At 34.0% G+C, this 19362-nt stretch overlaps 1 protein-coding gene across 1 annotated transcript in view; it reads right to left on the minus strand.

The window, feature by feature from the left end:
* AGL (amylo-alpha-1,6-glucosidase and 4-alpha-glucanotransferase) overlaps positions 1-19362 on the minus strand; it is a 77345-nt gene that overhangs the window by 40336 nt on the left and 17647 nt on the right. Inside the window, 15 exon segments of the mRNA XM_028489087.2 lie at positions 1988-2122; positions 2241-2353; positions 2443-2567; positions 4986-5136; positions 5230-5385; positions 5500-5601; positions 5901-6064; positions 6654-6777; positions 8693-8880; positions 9936-10075; positions 10733-10830; positions 10925-11027; positions 11371-11494; positions 14613-14724; positions 14889-15070. Of these exon segments, the coding sequence (XP_028344888.1) occupies positions 1988-2122; positions 2241-2353; positions 2443-2567; positions 4986-5136; positions 5230-5385; positions 5500-5601; positions 5901-6064; positions 6654-6777; positions 8693-8880; positions 9936-10075; positions 10733-10830; positions 10925-11027; positions 11371-11494; positions 14613-14724; positions 14889-15070 (2017 nt within the window).

Raw genomic sequence — 19362 nt, forward strand, 5'->3', positions numbered from 1 at the left:
GCGGCATGTGGGATCTTCCCGGACCGGGGCACGAACCCGTGTCCCCTGCATCGGCAGGCGGACTCTCAACCACTGCGCCAGCAGGGAAGCCCAAGATGTTTCTTGATAATGAGCAGAAGGAAGTGTTTAACAATCGTCGCCTTGGCTTCCCTTTGTCCAGTTAGCAGTGAGATTGTGTAGATGACTACACCTGAATGCAACTGAAACCCTACTTTCTTTTCTTGTACTTCTAACTGCTCAGTTATATAATTTCATTTTATATAACTGAATACATATCCTCTTGAATGTACTCCCTTCTTTCTCTTCTAGTTCTGTCTCAGCTTAGAAAATTGTCAGCTGTGCTTTGTTCCCTCTGTCTTTGCTAGCCTCCCTCCTCCCAGCTGGGACTGACCCTTCCTCTGCAATTTGTGAGTCAAGAGTGAGTCAAATCTATCAGTAGCCTCAGTACCAAGTCCATTCTAGTGCAATATTTTTCAAGATGTAGTCAGTGAACTCCTTGCATAAGAATCACCTGAAAAGCATATTAAAGTGTAGATTTCTTGATCTTGTCCCCAAATAATCTAAATAGCTCTGATGAGGAATGTGCATTTTACAAACATTCCATAGAAACACAAAACTGCTTCATCACAGATTTTTCTTTAGAATGTAACTACTAAGTATGGTTTGAATTGAGTTAATACCCTTATTAATAAAAGCTCTTCAAAAACAATTGAACAGAAAAATGAGCTAATATGTAAAATGACATATCACCAAATAAATACAAATGGCTGATGAACAAAAAAACTAGCTTAATATTTAAAATAAATTGAGCTATCATTTTAAAGTATTTTATATTTACCAATTTGACTAATAATAGCTAACACTTACTGATCACTCACCCTGTGTCAAACACTATTCTGCGAGTCACTATAATTATATCTCTTAGGTAACTTGCCCAAGGTCTTACTTCTTACAGCTAAGAGTCTGAAATTAGACTCAAACCCAGCAGTCTAGTCGCATCCTCTATGCTCTTAAACATTACATTACAATAATATATACTCAGTATTAGTAAGGATGTGCGATACTAGACTCTTTTACATAGAGCTGAAAATATTAATTAATATAATCTTTCTGGAGCGGATTTGGCAGTATTAAAAGCCTCATATATACAGACAGTCTAACTCAGAAATTCCAACCCTGGAAATTATCCTAGTACTCATGATATCAAACATATATTGAGCATTCATTATGTGCCATGAATTGTGTTAAGTGCTTTATATGCATTATCCTATTTAATCCTTACAAAATCTTAAGAGGTAGGAACTATTATAAGCCCCATTTTCCAGATGAGGAAACTGAGATGAAGAAAGTCTAAATAATTTGTTCAAGATCATACTGACAGTGGTGAAGCTGGAGTTAAACCCAGCCTTAAATTTCAAAACCCATACTCTTTAGTACTATATGGTACCACATAGCAAGGGCATGATTAGTAAAGGAATAACTAAGGATTTATGCAAAGATGAATGTACAAAGACATACATAATAGGGAATAATTGGGAGCAATTCAGCTGTCCAAAAAATGTAGACTGATGAAATAAATTATGGTATAGCCATATATTAGAATAATGCATTGACATTAAATAAATGAAGTGGTAAGAAGTATGATGTATGCAACTTAGTCTCAAATAGCTCAGAAAAACTGTGTGTATATGTGTATAGAGACATGTATATATATAGATAGATAGATATGTATAGCGTATATATGTATACATGTCTATCTATCTATCTATCTATCTATCTGGGAGTGTATGAGTGAGAGAGCATGCATGCATACACAGGCACAAGCAACAGGACAAAATGTTAACACTAAGTGATGAAAATACTCCTGGTCCTTAGACTATCCTTTAAGCAACAAGGATATACAGGACCCTTAAAACTGCTTAAATCAGGCTTGCGGTAACTTATCAGTTATTAAAGTGCAAATCTCCATAACATAAGGCATACTTACGAAGCAAAAGGAATTTTTAATATAGGATCTGTGTTGTCAACAGCAAGACTCCCAGATATAAAATGAGGACTGAACTGTGTCAGATGATTTCGAAGAATTCCAACAGCAGCTTGTGCATGTGGATCAAGACTAACTCTGAAAACATTAATTAAAATATGGTTAATTTTTAAGAGTAATTTATTAAAAATTAACAGGATATGTAAAACACTTTAAATATAAGTAAAGTTAACAGTTTGAACTCTAATTAACATACCTGAATATAATAACACTTCCAGGAGACAAATTTTCAAATTCTATTTCTTGAATATATTCATTGGGTCCTTTGGTGGTAATTCCAGCTTGTTTAACAATTTTACTTTCATTAAGCTTGAAAAAAATTATATAAAACCATTCAATAAATAATTCTAATGTCCTTAAAATGTTAAACACAGTAGTGGGATGAGAGTCCCAAATACCTGAATATGTTCTCTAATTTCTACTGTGATATTTGGCATTCCATTGATTGAATTAGCATCCTTCCTATAAGGTTCCGTATTTCTCTCAACAGTTCTAGCTTCAAGAACTACTTCTTCAATTTTACCTAGGAATATATAAAAACTTTAACAAAATTTCATATTAAACCATCTGAAATTAAGAATTGGTAAAGGGGTTTTAAATCACTTAACTTAAAGTTGAATATGAAATATCAGTTAATTAAAAAAAAAATAACACTCTGGGCTTCCCTGGTGGCGCAGTGGTTGAGAGTCCGCCTGCCAATGCAGGGGACACGGGTTTGTGCCCCGGTCTGGGAGGATCCCACATGCCACGGAGCGGCTGGGCCCGTGAGCCATGGCCGCTGAGCACGTCCGGAGCCTGTGCTCCGCAACGGGAGAGGCCACAACAGTGAGAGGCCTGCGTACCGCAAAACAACAACAACAACAAAAGTCTGAAAGTAGATAATTCTACCCAAGATGCAGCTTTTACAAAATGCTTTAAAAAAAAATCACAACTTAATTAACAAAGCTTTATTTGAAAAGAGATCTCATCAAGTAATAATGGCTTAGCTCTGGGAACAATGTACAACCTTCCTAATATTGAGTGGAGAGAAAGTAGATCACTTGAAAGGCTTACATTTAAAAAATGGAATATTTCAAAGACAGAAAAAATAGGGAAAAATTTAAAACACCCAGATCTCTCTATCTCACTTAAGAAAACATTCCAAATCCAACTGATGTCCCTGTGTACCCTTTCTCCCCCTTCAGAGGTAATCACTACCTGAAGGTTGGGGTTCATTGATCCTGTGCATTTTTGCTACATATGTATTTTACCTAAGCAACATATACTATTCTCCATATGTCCAAGTTTATTTAAGTGGATTCAAGTTATATATACATCTCTGCAACTTCCTTTCTATTGGACAACACTGTATTTTTTAGGTTTGTTCAGCTAATATAGATTAGCTCTACCTCATTTATTTCAAATGCCAAATAGTATTCCACTGTATGAATATACCAAAATGCATTCATTTTATTAACATTGTTATTGTTTTTCTCTACTATAAATAATGTTACAATAAATATTTCTGTGCATATTTCCTAATGGAAATGCAGAAGAGTTTCTCAGATATATACCTGGGAATAGAAGTGCTGGACCAAAGGATATATAAAACTGCAACATTATTATTTAAATAATTTGAACTTTAAGCCATTAATCTGACAATGAAAGACTTTTTGATCCAGAAATCTACTTCTGGAAATATATACTAAGAAAATTGTTCAAAAGAAAAAGAATTATTCCTAGTGTATATTCAAATCTTAAAGAACACTGCTAAACATACCCCAAAATATTAAAAATGGAATACTAACATAATAAAATATGAAATATTTAACATAATGAAAATCACAATTTTTTGTGGACTGATAAAATGGAAAATGTTTTAAGGATGATGACTGACCAAAAAAAAAACAAACCCCTGGATACTACCGTATACACTGAGTGCAGCCATGTAAAACTATATATGTATATTAGCAACAACCAAATAAGATTACTGAATATAAACATGTGACTAGTCAAAAAAAGTAATAAACATTTAACTCTGAAACTATTCAAGTTGATAATTTCTAAAAATGGGAGTTATGAATATTTAGCAACTAGCAACCAATATAGAATATGATGATTTTTATGAGAATCTTCATTCACTCAATTAATCAACAGACTTGGACAGTTGCTGTATGCACAGGAGTATGTTATGCCATAATATATTATATATAATAATAAGGAAGGAAATGAAATACACATGTCTAGAAAAAATCAAGCAATACTAAGGATATATCTCAAGGATGTATTTTATAACTAAGTGTCAGAGTGATATAGAGAGACTATAATTACTTTATGTTCAGAGGAGAGAGAGTTCACTGAACACTTAGAGAAAGATTCTCAAAGGAGGTGAAACTTTAGTCCTTGAAAGATGTAAAGAATTCATAAATAAGTGGAAGCAAGACTACTTGGGGAACAGTGAAAATATCTATTTGGTTGAAATAGTGTAGTGACACAGGGCCAGGAAGGTAGGTGAGGATGGATTATAAAGAGCCTTAAATATTAAACTATTTTCCATTCTGGTTTATATATGTAAATATGTATATACACATACATAAAAACACTCGGACACACATATGAATATATGTATATACATATATACAAACACATGAACATACATATATATTTTCCTGGGTATAGGAGAAATACATGTTCATTTTATACAAATTAGGAGATAAGGGAATGTATTAGGATGAAAACAAAATCACTTCACAACTCAAAAAATGTTAACATTTGAGAGTATTTCCAGGTTTTGTTCCATGTAGTAAAAATATAAGCTATCAATTTCTAATTCTTTTTCTCAACTACATCTACACTTGCACTGTGTTACAATATATATGATATGTAACAACAATTTAATAATATTTATTATTATTAACAATTTAACAATATAATCACAATAACACTTTTTAGATAACATTACCAGGGATGCACATTTGAGGCACTTCCCTGCTGTAAAATGAAGTTGTGGGATTCCTGAAAGCGGTTCTAGACACAGATACAACTGATTGATGGATACTAGGTGAGTGTCTCGTTACTGCCACTATGTCTTCATCAACTTGATCCACATACACCTGAGAAATAAAGAGAAAACACATTAGTGCTCAAATTGGGAAGACTCTAAAATTGAACCTTAAGAAAGAAACCTAGAAAATTTAGTTTCTTGCCTGAATAAAACCCTTGGCTCCAAGCTCTTGGTGAAGTTTATTGATGGCACACCTGGCCGCAATGATGCCACTTTGGAAATTAACTTCACCGATATTGGATGGTGATGCTGCAGGATTCCACTTACTGTAAAACCGTTCTTCAGAAACTACTGAAATCTGAACAAAATTAAAACTTAGCCATGTGTACATTTTAATTACAATGAAAACTTTTGGTAAAAATGATCAAAGTTTTTGGCCTTGTGGATTTTAAGAAACAACACATAAACAAACCTGATGAGGCACTAATTCGTCATAGCCCTTAGTACTTCCACTAGCACAACATGCCATAGAAACAATCGTGGAACTTGGGAGAGCATCATATGCTGACCTATGCTAGAAAACAACAACAACAAAAAAAACAGAAAGAAAAAAACCCAAAAGTTTATTTTCTTTCATATGCAAAGTGCCATCCTACAGCATAATGAAGTAAAAGGATAAGTGCATAAATACATTCGATAAGATACATTCATTTGCTTTAAAACAAATAACAAAACGTTCAAAAACCTTTGTATCACAATCACGAAGGCACTATTTTGAAGTTTTGTGGATATTACTACCACTAAATAGTAGGGAACTAAATATCAAAACATTTAGCAAAATCAGTAAATACAAGAAACACGTTAGATGCTTACCACAATAGGACACTCATTATCATGGGTAATATCCATAAACAGGGCATGTGCAATAGCTGGCATTAAAGGTCTCAAGCAGGGTTGAACGAAGGATCCAACAGGTTCTCCTCCATATCGGTAAACTAATCTGCCCTCTTCATGACTGTCACATGCACTCATTGCCTCTGCAAGGCATTACAGAATATTTTAACAATCTTCATTATCAATGTCCAAGAAGAGATTAGATTTTGTATCATGACTGACTTTCAAAAAAAGACCACATAAATATTATAAAAAATAAAACTGCTTTAAACATTTAAACAAATGTCCATTAGTTTAAATGACAAAAAAGTCTTCTCTGTAACTTAACCAGAGAAATGGTTCATGCAGGTCAAAGGGAACATATGTTGTTTATTAGGACGTTGGTTATATAAAATCCATGAAGAAAAATCTAAAGATTATATCATATAGGCAGGTAGGAGATGAAAAACAGATTTGTATATTTTCAACAACCAAAAAAATGGTTTTGTTCATGAATCATCAGTTCATTCCACTGCTCTTTCAAGTTAAAATGAGATATTTTACCCCAAAGTGGAAATTTTTACTGATGAAAACAGACTAAGTTATACTAGGAAATTCTGAGTAGAATATTTAAAAGAACAGTAACTATGGTGAACATTATTAAATGCTGTATATAAAGCTATTAAATGCCTTTTAATCTACTTAAACAAAAACTAAAGCTTTAGATGGGAAAAGCACTGTCAATAAGCCTACCTCTTATTAAGGAACTAATGCCCAGTCTAGTAACAAAGATATTGTCCAGGTCTTCACTTCCTGTGAACAGTTCAGCTACTACATATAAATTGGGTTGCAATTTCCTAGCAGCATCCAACATGTACTGCAAAAAGCACAGTTACAAATGTAACAGAAAGAGGGGAAGGAGAGGAGCCAAGATTAGGCATGGATTTGACAAAAGAAAATATCATGTAGCAAGACAAAATGGAAATTCAAGAAGAATTTCCAAATAAAGTAATTGTGCATATGTAAGAAAATATAAAACAGACCAATACACATAGGAAACAAGAATTTATAAAGACAATATAACAGTTAAAAAGGAAGATTAGATTTTGCAGATATAGGGACACAAGGGGGAGGAAAAAAGGAAGAAGAAAAATGTTAGTGTCACATTAAAAAATGTAAACCATAACACTGCAGTTCTGCTAGGATTTCCCCCCGTTTTATGTTTTTTTTTCGGTACGCGGGCCTCTCACTGTTGTGGCCTCTCCTGTTGCGGAGCACAGGCTCCGGACGCGCAGGCTCAGCAGCCATGGCTCACGGGCCCAGCCGCTCCGTGACATGTGGGATCTTCCCGGACTGGGGCACGAACACGTGTCCCCTGCATCGGCAGGCGGACTCTCAACCACTGCACCACCAGGGAAGCCCTATGTTTGTTTTTAATACCTCTAATCAGACCATTAATTTCCAGGCACTTGACTAAGCTATTCATGATAAATTCCCTACTGGTGAATCATTTAGCTATTGCAAACATTAGGTCTGACCAGACTGAAGCCAGTTTTTCCTACAGATGATAATAAACTTTTTTTTTTTTGCCATGCTTCTGCAGCTTGCGGTATCTTTGTTCCCTGACCAGGGACTGAACTCAGGCCATTGCAGTGAAAGCACTGAGTCCTAACTACTGGACCACCAGGGAATTCCCCAAAACTCTTAATCAGAAATCAGATCAGTTCCAAAAAGTTTTTTTTAACATAATAACATTTCCACAGACTAATAAAATACTTGAAATTCTATCAAGTAAGATCCTAGAGGATTATGTAACTTAAAATTAAGCAAATTAAATTTTAATATTCTAACTTTTGCCATAATGTTATAAAAATCTTAAAAGTGTATTTTTTTTGATGTTGCTATAAAGGCACACACAAAAAAACCTCTGTCATTTTTTAAAGCTAAAAAACGTCTACCACCTTAACTAATGTTCATTAAATTCTTCCAAATCAAATCAATTTTTCATCACAGGACTTGAAACATATACATTATAATACTGCTTTAAAAGTACAGAAATAGATGTTTTTCAGATAAGCACACATTTCCAAAGAACACTAACTTGTGACTAGAAAACTATCAAAGACCTTATAAACAGAATGAAAATCTGAAGTGTTTACAAAGCTGTAAATGTAAAAGATAATGCTGTAAGTGTTGGCATTGCTTGTTACTGTAAAAAACCCAAAGAGGAATAGAAAACTTTTATGTTTACATTTACATTTTTATAAACAATTAATAAAAATTGAATCAATGAGGCTAAGATAGTTTCAATATGCTGTAATATTAGGGTTTAAATAATCACTATAATATGAAATAAGCTATTCAACTTCACAGTGGCTACTAATGTATTGAAAGCAACCTAAAAATAACAAGAATAAGACAAATTAATATTTATATATTAAAATATTAATAAGATTAATTCTGTTGAAATATTAATATTAAAATATGAATAATATTTTAATAATATATATACAGCATAGGGTTGTGTGTGTATTATCAGAGACAATATAATGTACTTCCCTAACTTAAAATAAAAATATTAACTCAAACATTTTATAGCCCAGTACTCCATAACAGCTGCATCAAAAAATTGTCAGAATTATGCAAATTATGCAAGTGTTAAATACTACCACCAAATCAATGTTGGTATCCAACTAGCAAAAGGAAACATATATTTGTATACTCTATTTAAGGAAAGCTAGGAGAGAATACTGAATTTCTTTTCTTAATGTAGATGAATTGTTTTTCTGTACCTCGGCTACATGAAGAGGTGTTGAGTGACAGTTATCAAGACGGATTCCCTGGAAATAAGTCGCAGTTATTTCAGTGTATTTTTTCATGTGTGCCCAGAGATAAGGACAGTCCTCTGGTTTTTTCCCATAGCGTAATTTAACACTGTCTCCCCAGCAAATAAGTTCTCTCCTTAGATAAACATCTGAACCTGTTAAGAAAGGAGCCTGCTTTCAACGGTTTGAGAAACAAAATGAAAACATTTACTTCAAGGAAAAACTTGTTTTTAAAACACATTTACTATTTCTAACACAAACCATATATAGGTTAAAATTACATCTAAAATGGCATGGGATAAAATTTTTTAAAGTTAATAGTAATTTGAAAAAAAAAGTTAATGGTAATTTGGATCTCATATCTATTTTGCTAAAATTGTACCTTATGGTCTCTTCTAAAAATGGAAAAAATTTAAGTTACTTCCTGAAGGAAAACAATAATAGTAGGCCTTTAAAGCTATAGTTCTACCAAAAACATTTAAAGCTCCATCCCCACCTTGCTACCAATTTTTGGCAATAGGTTACATTAAATCCATGGTGTAGAGCAGAATGTCTTTTTCCATTTAGAATGGTTAGAAAGGAGAGGGCAGAGATACTTAAATCCAAAGATACACTCTTTTTTTTTTTAAATGAGATTTCTGAATTAAATTTAATGTCATTAAAACAGGCTTATAATTCTAAAATGTTAAAAAAGAAATATACTGATAGGTCCCCTGCAAAATTCTTCCTGGCAATGAAATAGCTGTAGAAAAATAAGATGCTAGTATTAAGTGAGAGGGAACCTAAAAACAACTGGTTTCTAGTTTAACAGCCACTCAAATACCTTAAATACTCCTCTGGCTAATGAGTGAAAATATCTCTTATAGTAAATAGTTGTAATAATGGAGGTTTCAAACGTCTTCAAAAATGCAATAAATTGTTGCCCAAATAAACTCTTAGGCAGAACCACAATATAAAATAGATATATAAAAGCTATTCTGTTTGAGGAGATAAGGGGTAGAAAGGGAAAGGAGGGAAAAGAACAGGGTGAATCCCATCCTGTCAATCCCTTCTCTTCTCTCTCAAACTGTATGCACCTCTGGCATCTGTAATGAAATAGTTTTAAAAACACTAGCATACTGGGGGGAAAAATCAATAAACAATTTATATTTTGAGCTTGCCACGAACTTCTATTTCCCTATCCATAGAGAAGTTAAAAAAAATGATATACCTGGTTCAGCAAAGTTTCGAAGGGGATCATCTCCCATTACCCATCCATTATGTGCCATCAGAAAACAAGCTTTATTTGGGACATGAATCATAGATTCTTCTGTGGAGAGGGACGTTTCTTCAAAAGGGAAAGTAAAATATCTAGGGAGATACAATCAAGTATGAAATCCATACAGAGAAACTCCTTGGAGAGAATGTGAATTAGCACTATTAAAATTAAACTTCTACCCTAGTGAATAGAATAGAAAAGAGTAGTTTGACACCATTTATGGGAAATAAACTGCAATATAAGTAAAAAAATCATCAGTAGACATTTTGAGTAAACCTAGTAGATTTGAGAAACTGAGTTAGTATTATAGCATACCTGATTAACATTCTAAATAATAACTTAAAAAATCTCATAAAATTACTAAGAAAATCACTGAGGTATTGACATTATTTTGCAAAGGTTTTTACTACACTTCAGTTGCCTAATCTATGCTGTACATTACTTAAAGTATAAGGAGCTAAATGCTTGCTTAATTTGATTAACGTTGAATTTATTAGTAAGTATGCAGTCCTCCAGAAACATGAATGTAAATGATTATAAATTGGTTCATAATAATGATAGTTTCTCTAAGTAAAGATTTGCCTAACAAAATTAAGTAATATTAAGTTTAGTTACCAGATCAAAACTTCTATCTCAATTTAAGAAATGTACTGAGTCACACATTAGAGGAAACATTTAGGTTAATTTGAAGAGTTTAATACAATTTTCAATCTTTAACCTTTAATGAGAAGAAAACAAAAATGGAATACCTGGTAACCAAAGGATGTTCTCTAGTGACAGGTCCTAGTTTAGGACCATAGCCAGCCAGTCGTTCATAAAACACATTTTCCAAAAGGCAATTAACTGCCTAGAAAATGTGAAATTATATTACATCAATGACAACAACAAAAAACAGTATTAACACTCAAAGAAAACAGCAGTTCAAAAGAAGTAGGTAAAACCTGTTCCTGATGATAGTTCACGAGTTGATGCTTCTCTGAATTTAATTCCTCAATTCTCTTCTGGAACCAACTGCAGCATTCGTTAATTGCGGCTGGTCCATTACTTGAAGCAGATAAAGCAATACAAACATTATTTAATGGTTTTACAAATTCTACATTTAAAAATTTTCTAATAATGGTCATAGAAACTTTAAATATATTCATCAGGATCTTAATTATGGCTGAAGAAGTTTTCCAACTGTATACATTTTTACATTTATGAATAGGAATACGGACCAGCACACAGACAAGAGGGGAAATGTCATGCATTTGAAGTAGTAGACTTATGGTGAATTACTTTATTTCATTTTATACTCAGGCTTTTAACAACAGCATGAAAATAATACTATCCATAAAGGTTTACAAGTAATATTACTCTTTAATGTGTAGTAAAATATAAAACATACTCATGTGGTATGAAAGTTGCTAGTGCAACGTTCATATCTACAGTACAGCCAAATCGTCTGTATTCAGGATCCTGAATAATCTTAAGGTGTTGTTTTGGATCAGGCTTTGTTGTTTTCCTATTTTCTGAAAGAAGGAAAATATTATATCTTAAATGCAGATATGCATAAGGAGATTATAACTGTTACTAATTTCAAATTTTTAGCTTATAGTTTTTTCTTGGAAAATAAAACATATGTTTATTTCATAAGCATCCTTCCTAACTCCCTGTCCATCCTCCTGCACACCATCTAACACACACGTGCGCGCACGCACACACACACACACACACACACACACACGGAAGGAAAGACAGAGAGAGACAGAGAGAGAGAGAGAGAGACTGACTGATTGATTGAGGAAAAAAATCCCAAAAACACTATAAAAGAAAAACACAGCAATTCCTACCAGTTCAACCTCAGTCCCATCTTTCTACCTCAGCTGGCATTCAGTTATTCTATACATTCTTTAGGGCATTAATGATGTTGATGGTACAAATTTTCTTCACAGGTGGTACCAAATACATTAACATTAGGACTTTTTTTTCCTCAAAGATTGCTTTCTATTCTAAAAAGTAAGTCCTATTAACAACCTGACTTTCTCTGAAAGAAGCACACAGGTTTGTTTTTATACTGTTTTCCTTTTCATCAACAAGCATATTCTTACATCATAATAAAAAATGAAAAAAGTAAATAAACATTTTGTGGGGGGAATTTTCACTCTTCTTCTGGAACTTGTTCCTAATAAATCAGGTATTGGTGCAGGATTGCCTCCACTGTGTTTGATTTTATATTAATTAATACCTGCCTTATTCTAAAAAGATTTTGCAATGGATTATAAAGGCCCAAACAAACTAAGATAAAAATTAAATAGATTTTAATATGTAGTTTCTGAGGTTAATCTAGATGAGTAACATACATGAAAAATGCCAGAAGTGTTTAAAAAAGAGAAAAAGCTACACAATCAGTGTACATTATAAAACAGTCTTTAGTACTGGTAGACTAAAAGACAGATCACTGGAAGAGCACAGCTAACAGGTCCATGTGTATTTAGTGTATGATTATACATTATGAAGTATTATGGTGGTACCCCAAATCAGTATAAAAGGATGGATTATCAACTCAATATCATTTTTAAAAATAAGAATAAAGTTAAATATCTTCTTTATATAAATTCCAGGTGTACTAAATATTTAAAAGTAAAATATAAATAAGATTATCAGCAGAAAACATAGATTGCTGTTCGAAGGTCTAGGCACAATGTGAAATCAGAAGCCATAAAAGAAAAGATCAACAAATTTGGTTACACTGGGGAAAAAAACCACCATAAACAAGAGTTAAAAGATCAACAGCATACTAGGAGGATATATTTGAGGCCACTATAATAAGGAATCACAAAGAATAATAAGTCAATATGAAAAAGACAAACAACCCAGTAGAAAAATAGGGAAAGAACATTAACAGGGAATTAATGGAAGAACTATAAATGGCTAATTAACATGTGAAAAGATATTTCACTAATAAGCAAAGAAATGTAAATTAAAATAATGAATATATTCCCTTATTGACAAAGATTATAAAGATTAATGGTATCTAACGTTGCTGATGGTATAGTTAGTGATAATGTAAACTGGTACAACTTGTGTTAAAAAGCAATGTGACAATATCTATAATAAATTTATCATGAAATCTGTATACCATTTGACCCATGAATTCTATGTCTAACAATTTGTCCTACAGATTTACTCACATAGCAAGTAAAGATAACATGTACAAGGATATATTTTCTATAGTACTATTCATAAGAATATAAATTCTCCTAGGGCAAGGGCTTGCTATTATGTTCACCATTGAATCCTCATGCCTGGAAGAGTGCCTTTCACATAACAGTTGATTCAATAAATACGTATTGAATGAATGAGGAATGAACTTCAAATAATCTATCTAAAAGGCTAAAGAAATTCAAGTACTTTAAAACAGTGTATTCTATCTAGAGGTTAAAAGAAATAATTAGCTGTAATAAGATCATGCTGTCAACTAAAATAACAAGTTGTTAAACAATCCATATGCTATAGTTTTATTTGTGTGTGTATAAAATAGATATAAATATAAAACTTATGAAAATAATTTATATATATCTAATTAGATAAAATTGGAATTTCTTTCAAAAAGAGTCTGAAAAGAAACACAAGAAACTATTAACTGATAGTTCCTTCTAGTAAGTAGGTTTTGGGGGAGAGGAACTCACACATTCCATTTATTATATTTTTGCACATTATTGCAAATAAATAATACAGCTTATCAACATCAGAGGGAAGGGAAGATGGAGGCTCTTCAGTAAAATAAAACATGAAGGAAAGTTAATATAAAAAATTCATATATTAAGATGTTACACAATTGTGAAAGTTGTGAGGGTAAATCTGACCCTAAGCTTCCTGGGCCTCAGGTCATACTGATTTCTACTTTGAAGGCAGTATTTCTGGGCCCTACGCAACCTCTAGTTTCTGGATGAGGAAGAGGATTTCTAGCCATCAAGATCCTTGCTGTTAGGTTGTCCTATACTAATTGTAGATACATTCTTTATAGTTTTTCTAATTTGCCTCCTAAAAACCCTAATTTCTCTTTCAGCATGATTTTTTCTATCCTACTTTGTCAGGGACACAATGATTAACTTCTTAAGGTTAATTATGTCCTTAACTGAAGATCTGTTTCTTTATCTTTGCTACTGGCTAGTACCTGAGTCAGTCTCACTAGTGGTTAGGTAGCCTTAATGGTAGGCGCCATCAGCTAGAAGCCACTCTACCTCAGTTAAGATTCCTACGTTAGCCAACAGAAGACTTACATCTCTCAGTTTCAAAGCCTGTTTTGAGTCTTTGGCAGCTGAAAAACTCTGCTCTACTTACCTGCCATTCATGCATTTAACAAATACATATTGAGCTCTACGGTATTCTGAGCACTGTGCTAAGGAATCAATGTAAGAAACAGTCCCCAAGGGAAATAATTATGTATTATGACATGCCCTTTAGATATCTCTGCTAACTCTAAGATAGCTTCCAGAATCATAGTTTTAGAGCATCAAAAACAATACAAATATCATATAATAATAACAGATTTAATAATGTGTTAACCAAGAGAAGAGTTACCGCTTCAAGAGTAATACTAAATTTCTTAAAATCGATAGAAACATTCTAGTGTATATCCTGTACCTTGTGTAAGAAGTCCTCTAAATTGCTCAACTGCTTTGTCAACATCTACTTGGAAAAATTCCCAGAGATGGATCTTTGGGAAAATATCCTCCCAAATTATTTTTCGAATGCACTGAAAAATATCAATAGTTAAAATATACACATTTAAAATCTTTTTACTAAACATTATTCAGCATATTAAAAGACAGGTTCTAAATGATTTTCAACCACACATTTACTTTACACTTTAGAAATTCTGCTATTGTTTTAGTGTGCTATTCCTCTATACATACTGACATTCATTTGATGATCATTTTCAATCAAAGCAGCTACTCCTCTTTCTTTGTATTTCCCTTCTGCAACGTCACAGGATAAATGCCAAAGTGCTCTGTCTAAGACCCAGGCAGGTTTTAAGTGTGGGGAATTCACAAGGTTATATGCACTTTCTGGATGTTCCTGGAGCCATCTACTTTTAGCAGCTTAAAGAAAAAGGAAACATAAAGCAATATCATGTAATCAAACTGAAGTTAAGTTTAAAGGTAAAATAAAATATCAACATCTATCACTCATTTTCTTATATATTAGATATCAATATTTTATAATGATATTGTAGTATGAAAACAATTTTTTGGTTGTGGTATCCTATCATCTATTTCACCATACATTTTTCTTTTCTGTTGTAAGAGTTTTCAATTGATAGTAAATAGGTTCAACACATTTATTAATGCCATTGTATAAATTGTTTACTATTGCAGTGGGAGTTAAGAAGGGTCTTGTCCTTGGCCTCTTTTTATGGTCCTTGGGTGAACTATATTTTGGAATGCTCCTTCTAAACCTAAAGGACATCTTTTCCTTTAAGGCAGACTGGGCTTTTGCCCTGACTTCAAGTTCTCTGGCCTCATTAAAGCAGAAAGTTACCTCTATCTTCAACTCTAGTTTAGGCTTTTCAGTGTCTGGTTGTTAGGTTCTTGGGCAGAAGAGCCCCCTGACATTTACTTTCCCCAGGAGCTTCTCCTTTTTACTTCTGGTCTCCTGAGTGACAGGGCCCTCCTTCCGCCCCACCTAAGCTCTAGGTTCTGTCTCTTACCTATCCTTAGAACGCAAAATGTCATTTATATCTTTTTCTCCTACATATCATGTATTCCTGTGGGTTTTTTTTTCTTTTGAGGTGGGGAGGAAGGTGAGATTCCTTCCTCTAAATCTTTAAATATGCCTGTATCTCCCCAAAGCTAAGAATACAAACACACACCTTATCTAAACGCAGTTATTTCTCTAAGTTCTGCAGGGTCTATTAGTATCGAGACCAAACGTCTTGAATATCCAACCTGTATCTACCGCTTCCACTTTCTCCCCACACTCTCATTCCTTCTCCCACTACAACCTGCTTCTACAGCCAGTGTTCCACCGAGATTACTCCAGACTCCTAATCATGAAGTTTAGTGTTACTCATTTTCTTTTTTTTTTTTTTTTTTTTTTTTTTTGCGGTACGCGGGCCTCTCACTGTTGTGGCTTCTCCCTTTGCGGAGCACAGGCTCCGGACGCGCAGGCCCAGCGGCCATGGCTCACGGGCCCAGCTGCTCCGCGGCATGTTGGATCTTCCCGGACCGGGGCACGAACCCGTGTTCCCTGCATCGGCAGGCTGACTCTCAACTACTGTGCCACCAGGGAAGCCCTACTTTCTCATTTTCATCACTTTCAAGCTCTGCAACATTTGTCATTACTGATTAGTCCTTCCTTGATTTACAAAAGACCTCTTCCTTGATTTACAAAAGACCTCTTCCTTGATTTACAAAAGGTGTCATTATCTTGGTTGCCTTAAATTGTTGCTTCTCTCTTTTGTGCCCTCTCTTTTCCTTCTCATCTCCCCTAAACCCTGGAGGGAGGTTTGCTACATTTTAGTCCTTCTCTTTCCTTGAATATGCCCTTCCTCATCACACCCACTCTTCTCAGTACATGTCTCAAACTGGCCCAGACTCCAGCTGAGGCCCAGGAACATCTACCCAAGCATGTGATGATAGCACTGCCTGGGGACAGCATGTTAACTCAAAATCCATTCATAGGTCCACATATATCTATACTGAAAGTGTCATTTATCCCAGGCACTGTTCTGAGAGCTAGATATTCTGTAGCAAATAAGGGAGAAAGGTTCAGGTGCTCATGGAGCCTTCATTCTAGAAAGGGTTTTTTTGTTTGTTTGTTTTTGTTTTTAATTTTGCTTAGACAATCCTGATGGAAGAAAACTCAGTTCTCTCATAGGCAACCTCTTTGTATAGTTAATCTTGAAAGGTTAATAAGATATATAGTTTCAATAAAACTGATAAAAGTGAGGCTGAGAAACTGCTAAAAAAAATATACTCAAAGAACAAGGGTATAGCTTGTATCTTATTACCCATTTGTATCAGTAAGTTCAGAATCAGAATCAGGAGTTTTGTAAGGTATTTCAAGTGTTTACAACATTGGAGATAATTTGTTTTAATTTATTAATAAACAAATAAAAGCTAGACACATTTTGCTTCACCTTTAAAATGGACTGATGCCCTGTAAATTCATGCTCAGGAGTGGTTAATGTACATGAAAGTAGTAACAATTATTCAATACCTACCATATGCCAGGAACTGTTAAGTGCATTAATTTATTAACCCTCATGCCCTTCCAAATGATATAGGACACACTATTATGTTCCTTTGACAGATGAGAGACTGAGACAAGTACCTCAGCAAAAGTCACACAGCCAGGAAAAGAACTGGGCAAGTCTCTTCGGAATCTGCAGTCTAACCATTTTGCTCTATGGCTGAGATGAATGTGGTCGTGCCTTGTTCACTCAGCTGAGAACCGTTACAATCCTTACAGAGTTTTTAAATCATTATTATTTTTAGTTTCACTTATATGATAAATCATTTAGTAAGTCATTGATTTAGTATTTATTTAATAGACAGAATACATAAGAAGCAGAGATGTTGTAATAAAAGTTAAATTGATAATTCTCCAAATTTGAATCAAGATAGTTTTCCCAAGATTTATCATCATAGTCACTGAAATTCAAGATTATATAAGAGAAAAAGGTCATGATAATTATATCCAATTTGGATTTTCATTTATTAAGAGTAAATACTAAGGCAACCCCAACTTTTTACATGGTAAAATACTGAAACTTTGTTTCTTATCTCAATTTTATGAAACAAAATCAAGTGTAAAATGAAAGAATTCTAAACATTAGGTAATAAAAGTATTTTTTCTCATTCTATATGAAAGAGGAGTTAAACTCCAAACTATGTCTTAATACTAATCAAAATTAAAAATGAAAGATGGACTTCCAGAGTAGCACAGTAAAGAAAGACTCTGGAAATTGTCCTAAGTGCATCTGGCACATGGAGAAACATTTATTCAAGAAAACCTACTAATTCTTAGTAAGAATAGCAAGAGTCTGTGGCATTTGAACCACAACCTGCTCCCTTATCCCACTCGACCAACCACGTGTTATGGAAGTTCTACCCCAGTGCTCTACTCCAGGCAGGTGTGGCCAAGATGGGAGATGCCCTCTCCCCTTACCTCCCAGTCTGGGGTTAGTTTCATTCTGGGAGAGGCAGGCACACCAAGTGAACAATGAAGTACACTCTGACCCAGGGTGACTTCTAGGAAGCCAGCCTTAAAAAGAAATCCCATTCACCTCTGGCAGTCTGGAAGACCTGGTGTATGCCCAAGGCTGAGCCATCTCCACAGCAGTCAGAGAGGGAACTCCTAAACTAACCAGTTCAGGTTTATCTTTGTCCATCCTTTTACTGTCAACCTACCTGTATCTTTGAATTTAAAGTGTGTGGCATGTAGACAGCATATATTTGGATCTTGTTTCATTTATTTATTTTTTAATTGACTCTGATAATCTCTGCCTTTCAAGACATTACTTTCAAGATTCCCTAAATCTTTGGCTTTCAAAATTTTTACTATGATGTGTCTGAGTGTAGCTCTCTTTTGTTTATGTTATCTGGAGGTCCCTGAGTTTTAGGATGTGTAAATTAATGTTGGAGGTTGGGAGGTTTTCAGCCATTATTTCTTCAAGTATTTTTTTTCCATTCTTTCCTCTCCTTCTGGTGTTTCCATGTCCCACATTTCACTGAAACTCTGTTCATTTTTATTTTTTTTCTCTCTGTTCTTTAGATTGCATAGTCACTGTTCACTAACGCTTTCTTCTTTCAACTCAAACATACTGCTGAACAGCTCTAGTGAAATTTCTCATTTTGGTTATTTACTTTTCAACTCCAGAATTCTCATTTGGCTCTTTTTAAAAATTTCTATCTATTTATGATATTCCCTCTTTGATGGGCTATCATCATAATATCTTCTTTTACGGCTTTAATTTGGTTTCCTTTAATTCTTTAAATACATTTATAATACTTGCTTTAAAGTCTATTTCAAGTTTGACATCTAGGCCTTCTCAAAGGTGATTTCTGTTGCCTGTTTTTTTCTTGCATAAGGGCCACACTTTGCTGTTTCTTTACATGTCTCAATTTTTTGTTGAGTATTGGTGATTTAGATAATATATTGTAGCAATTCTGGATACTGATCCCATCCCCTCCAGGTCTTTTTTGGTTGCTGGTTTGCCTGGACTATTTTAGGGAAGTCTATTTCCCCCACAGTGTGCAGACTCTGATGTTGTGACTCAGAGGGTGCAGCCTTGGCCATGGGTAGTCAGCTTGGGGTGATGGTAGTTTTTAGCAGGGCTCTCTTAAGTGTCTTTTTCCCTGAAATCTGTTAAGCTGTCTGCTTCTGTTGG

The sequence above is a fragment of the Physeter macrocephalus genome, chromosome 4 (assembly GCF_002837175.3).
Source record: "Physeter macrocephalus isolate SW-GA chromosome 4, ASM283717v5, whole genome shotgun sequence".
In the NCBI taxonomy this organism is placed as follows: domain Eukaryota; kingdom Metazoa; phylum Chordata; class Mammalia; order Artiodactyla; family Physeteridae; genus Physeter; species Physeter macrocephalus.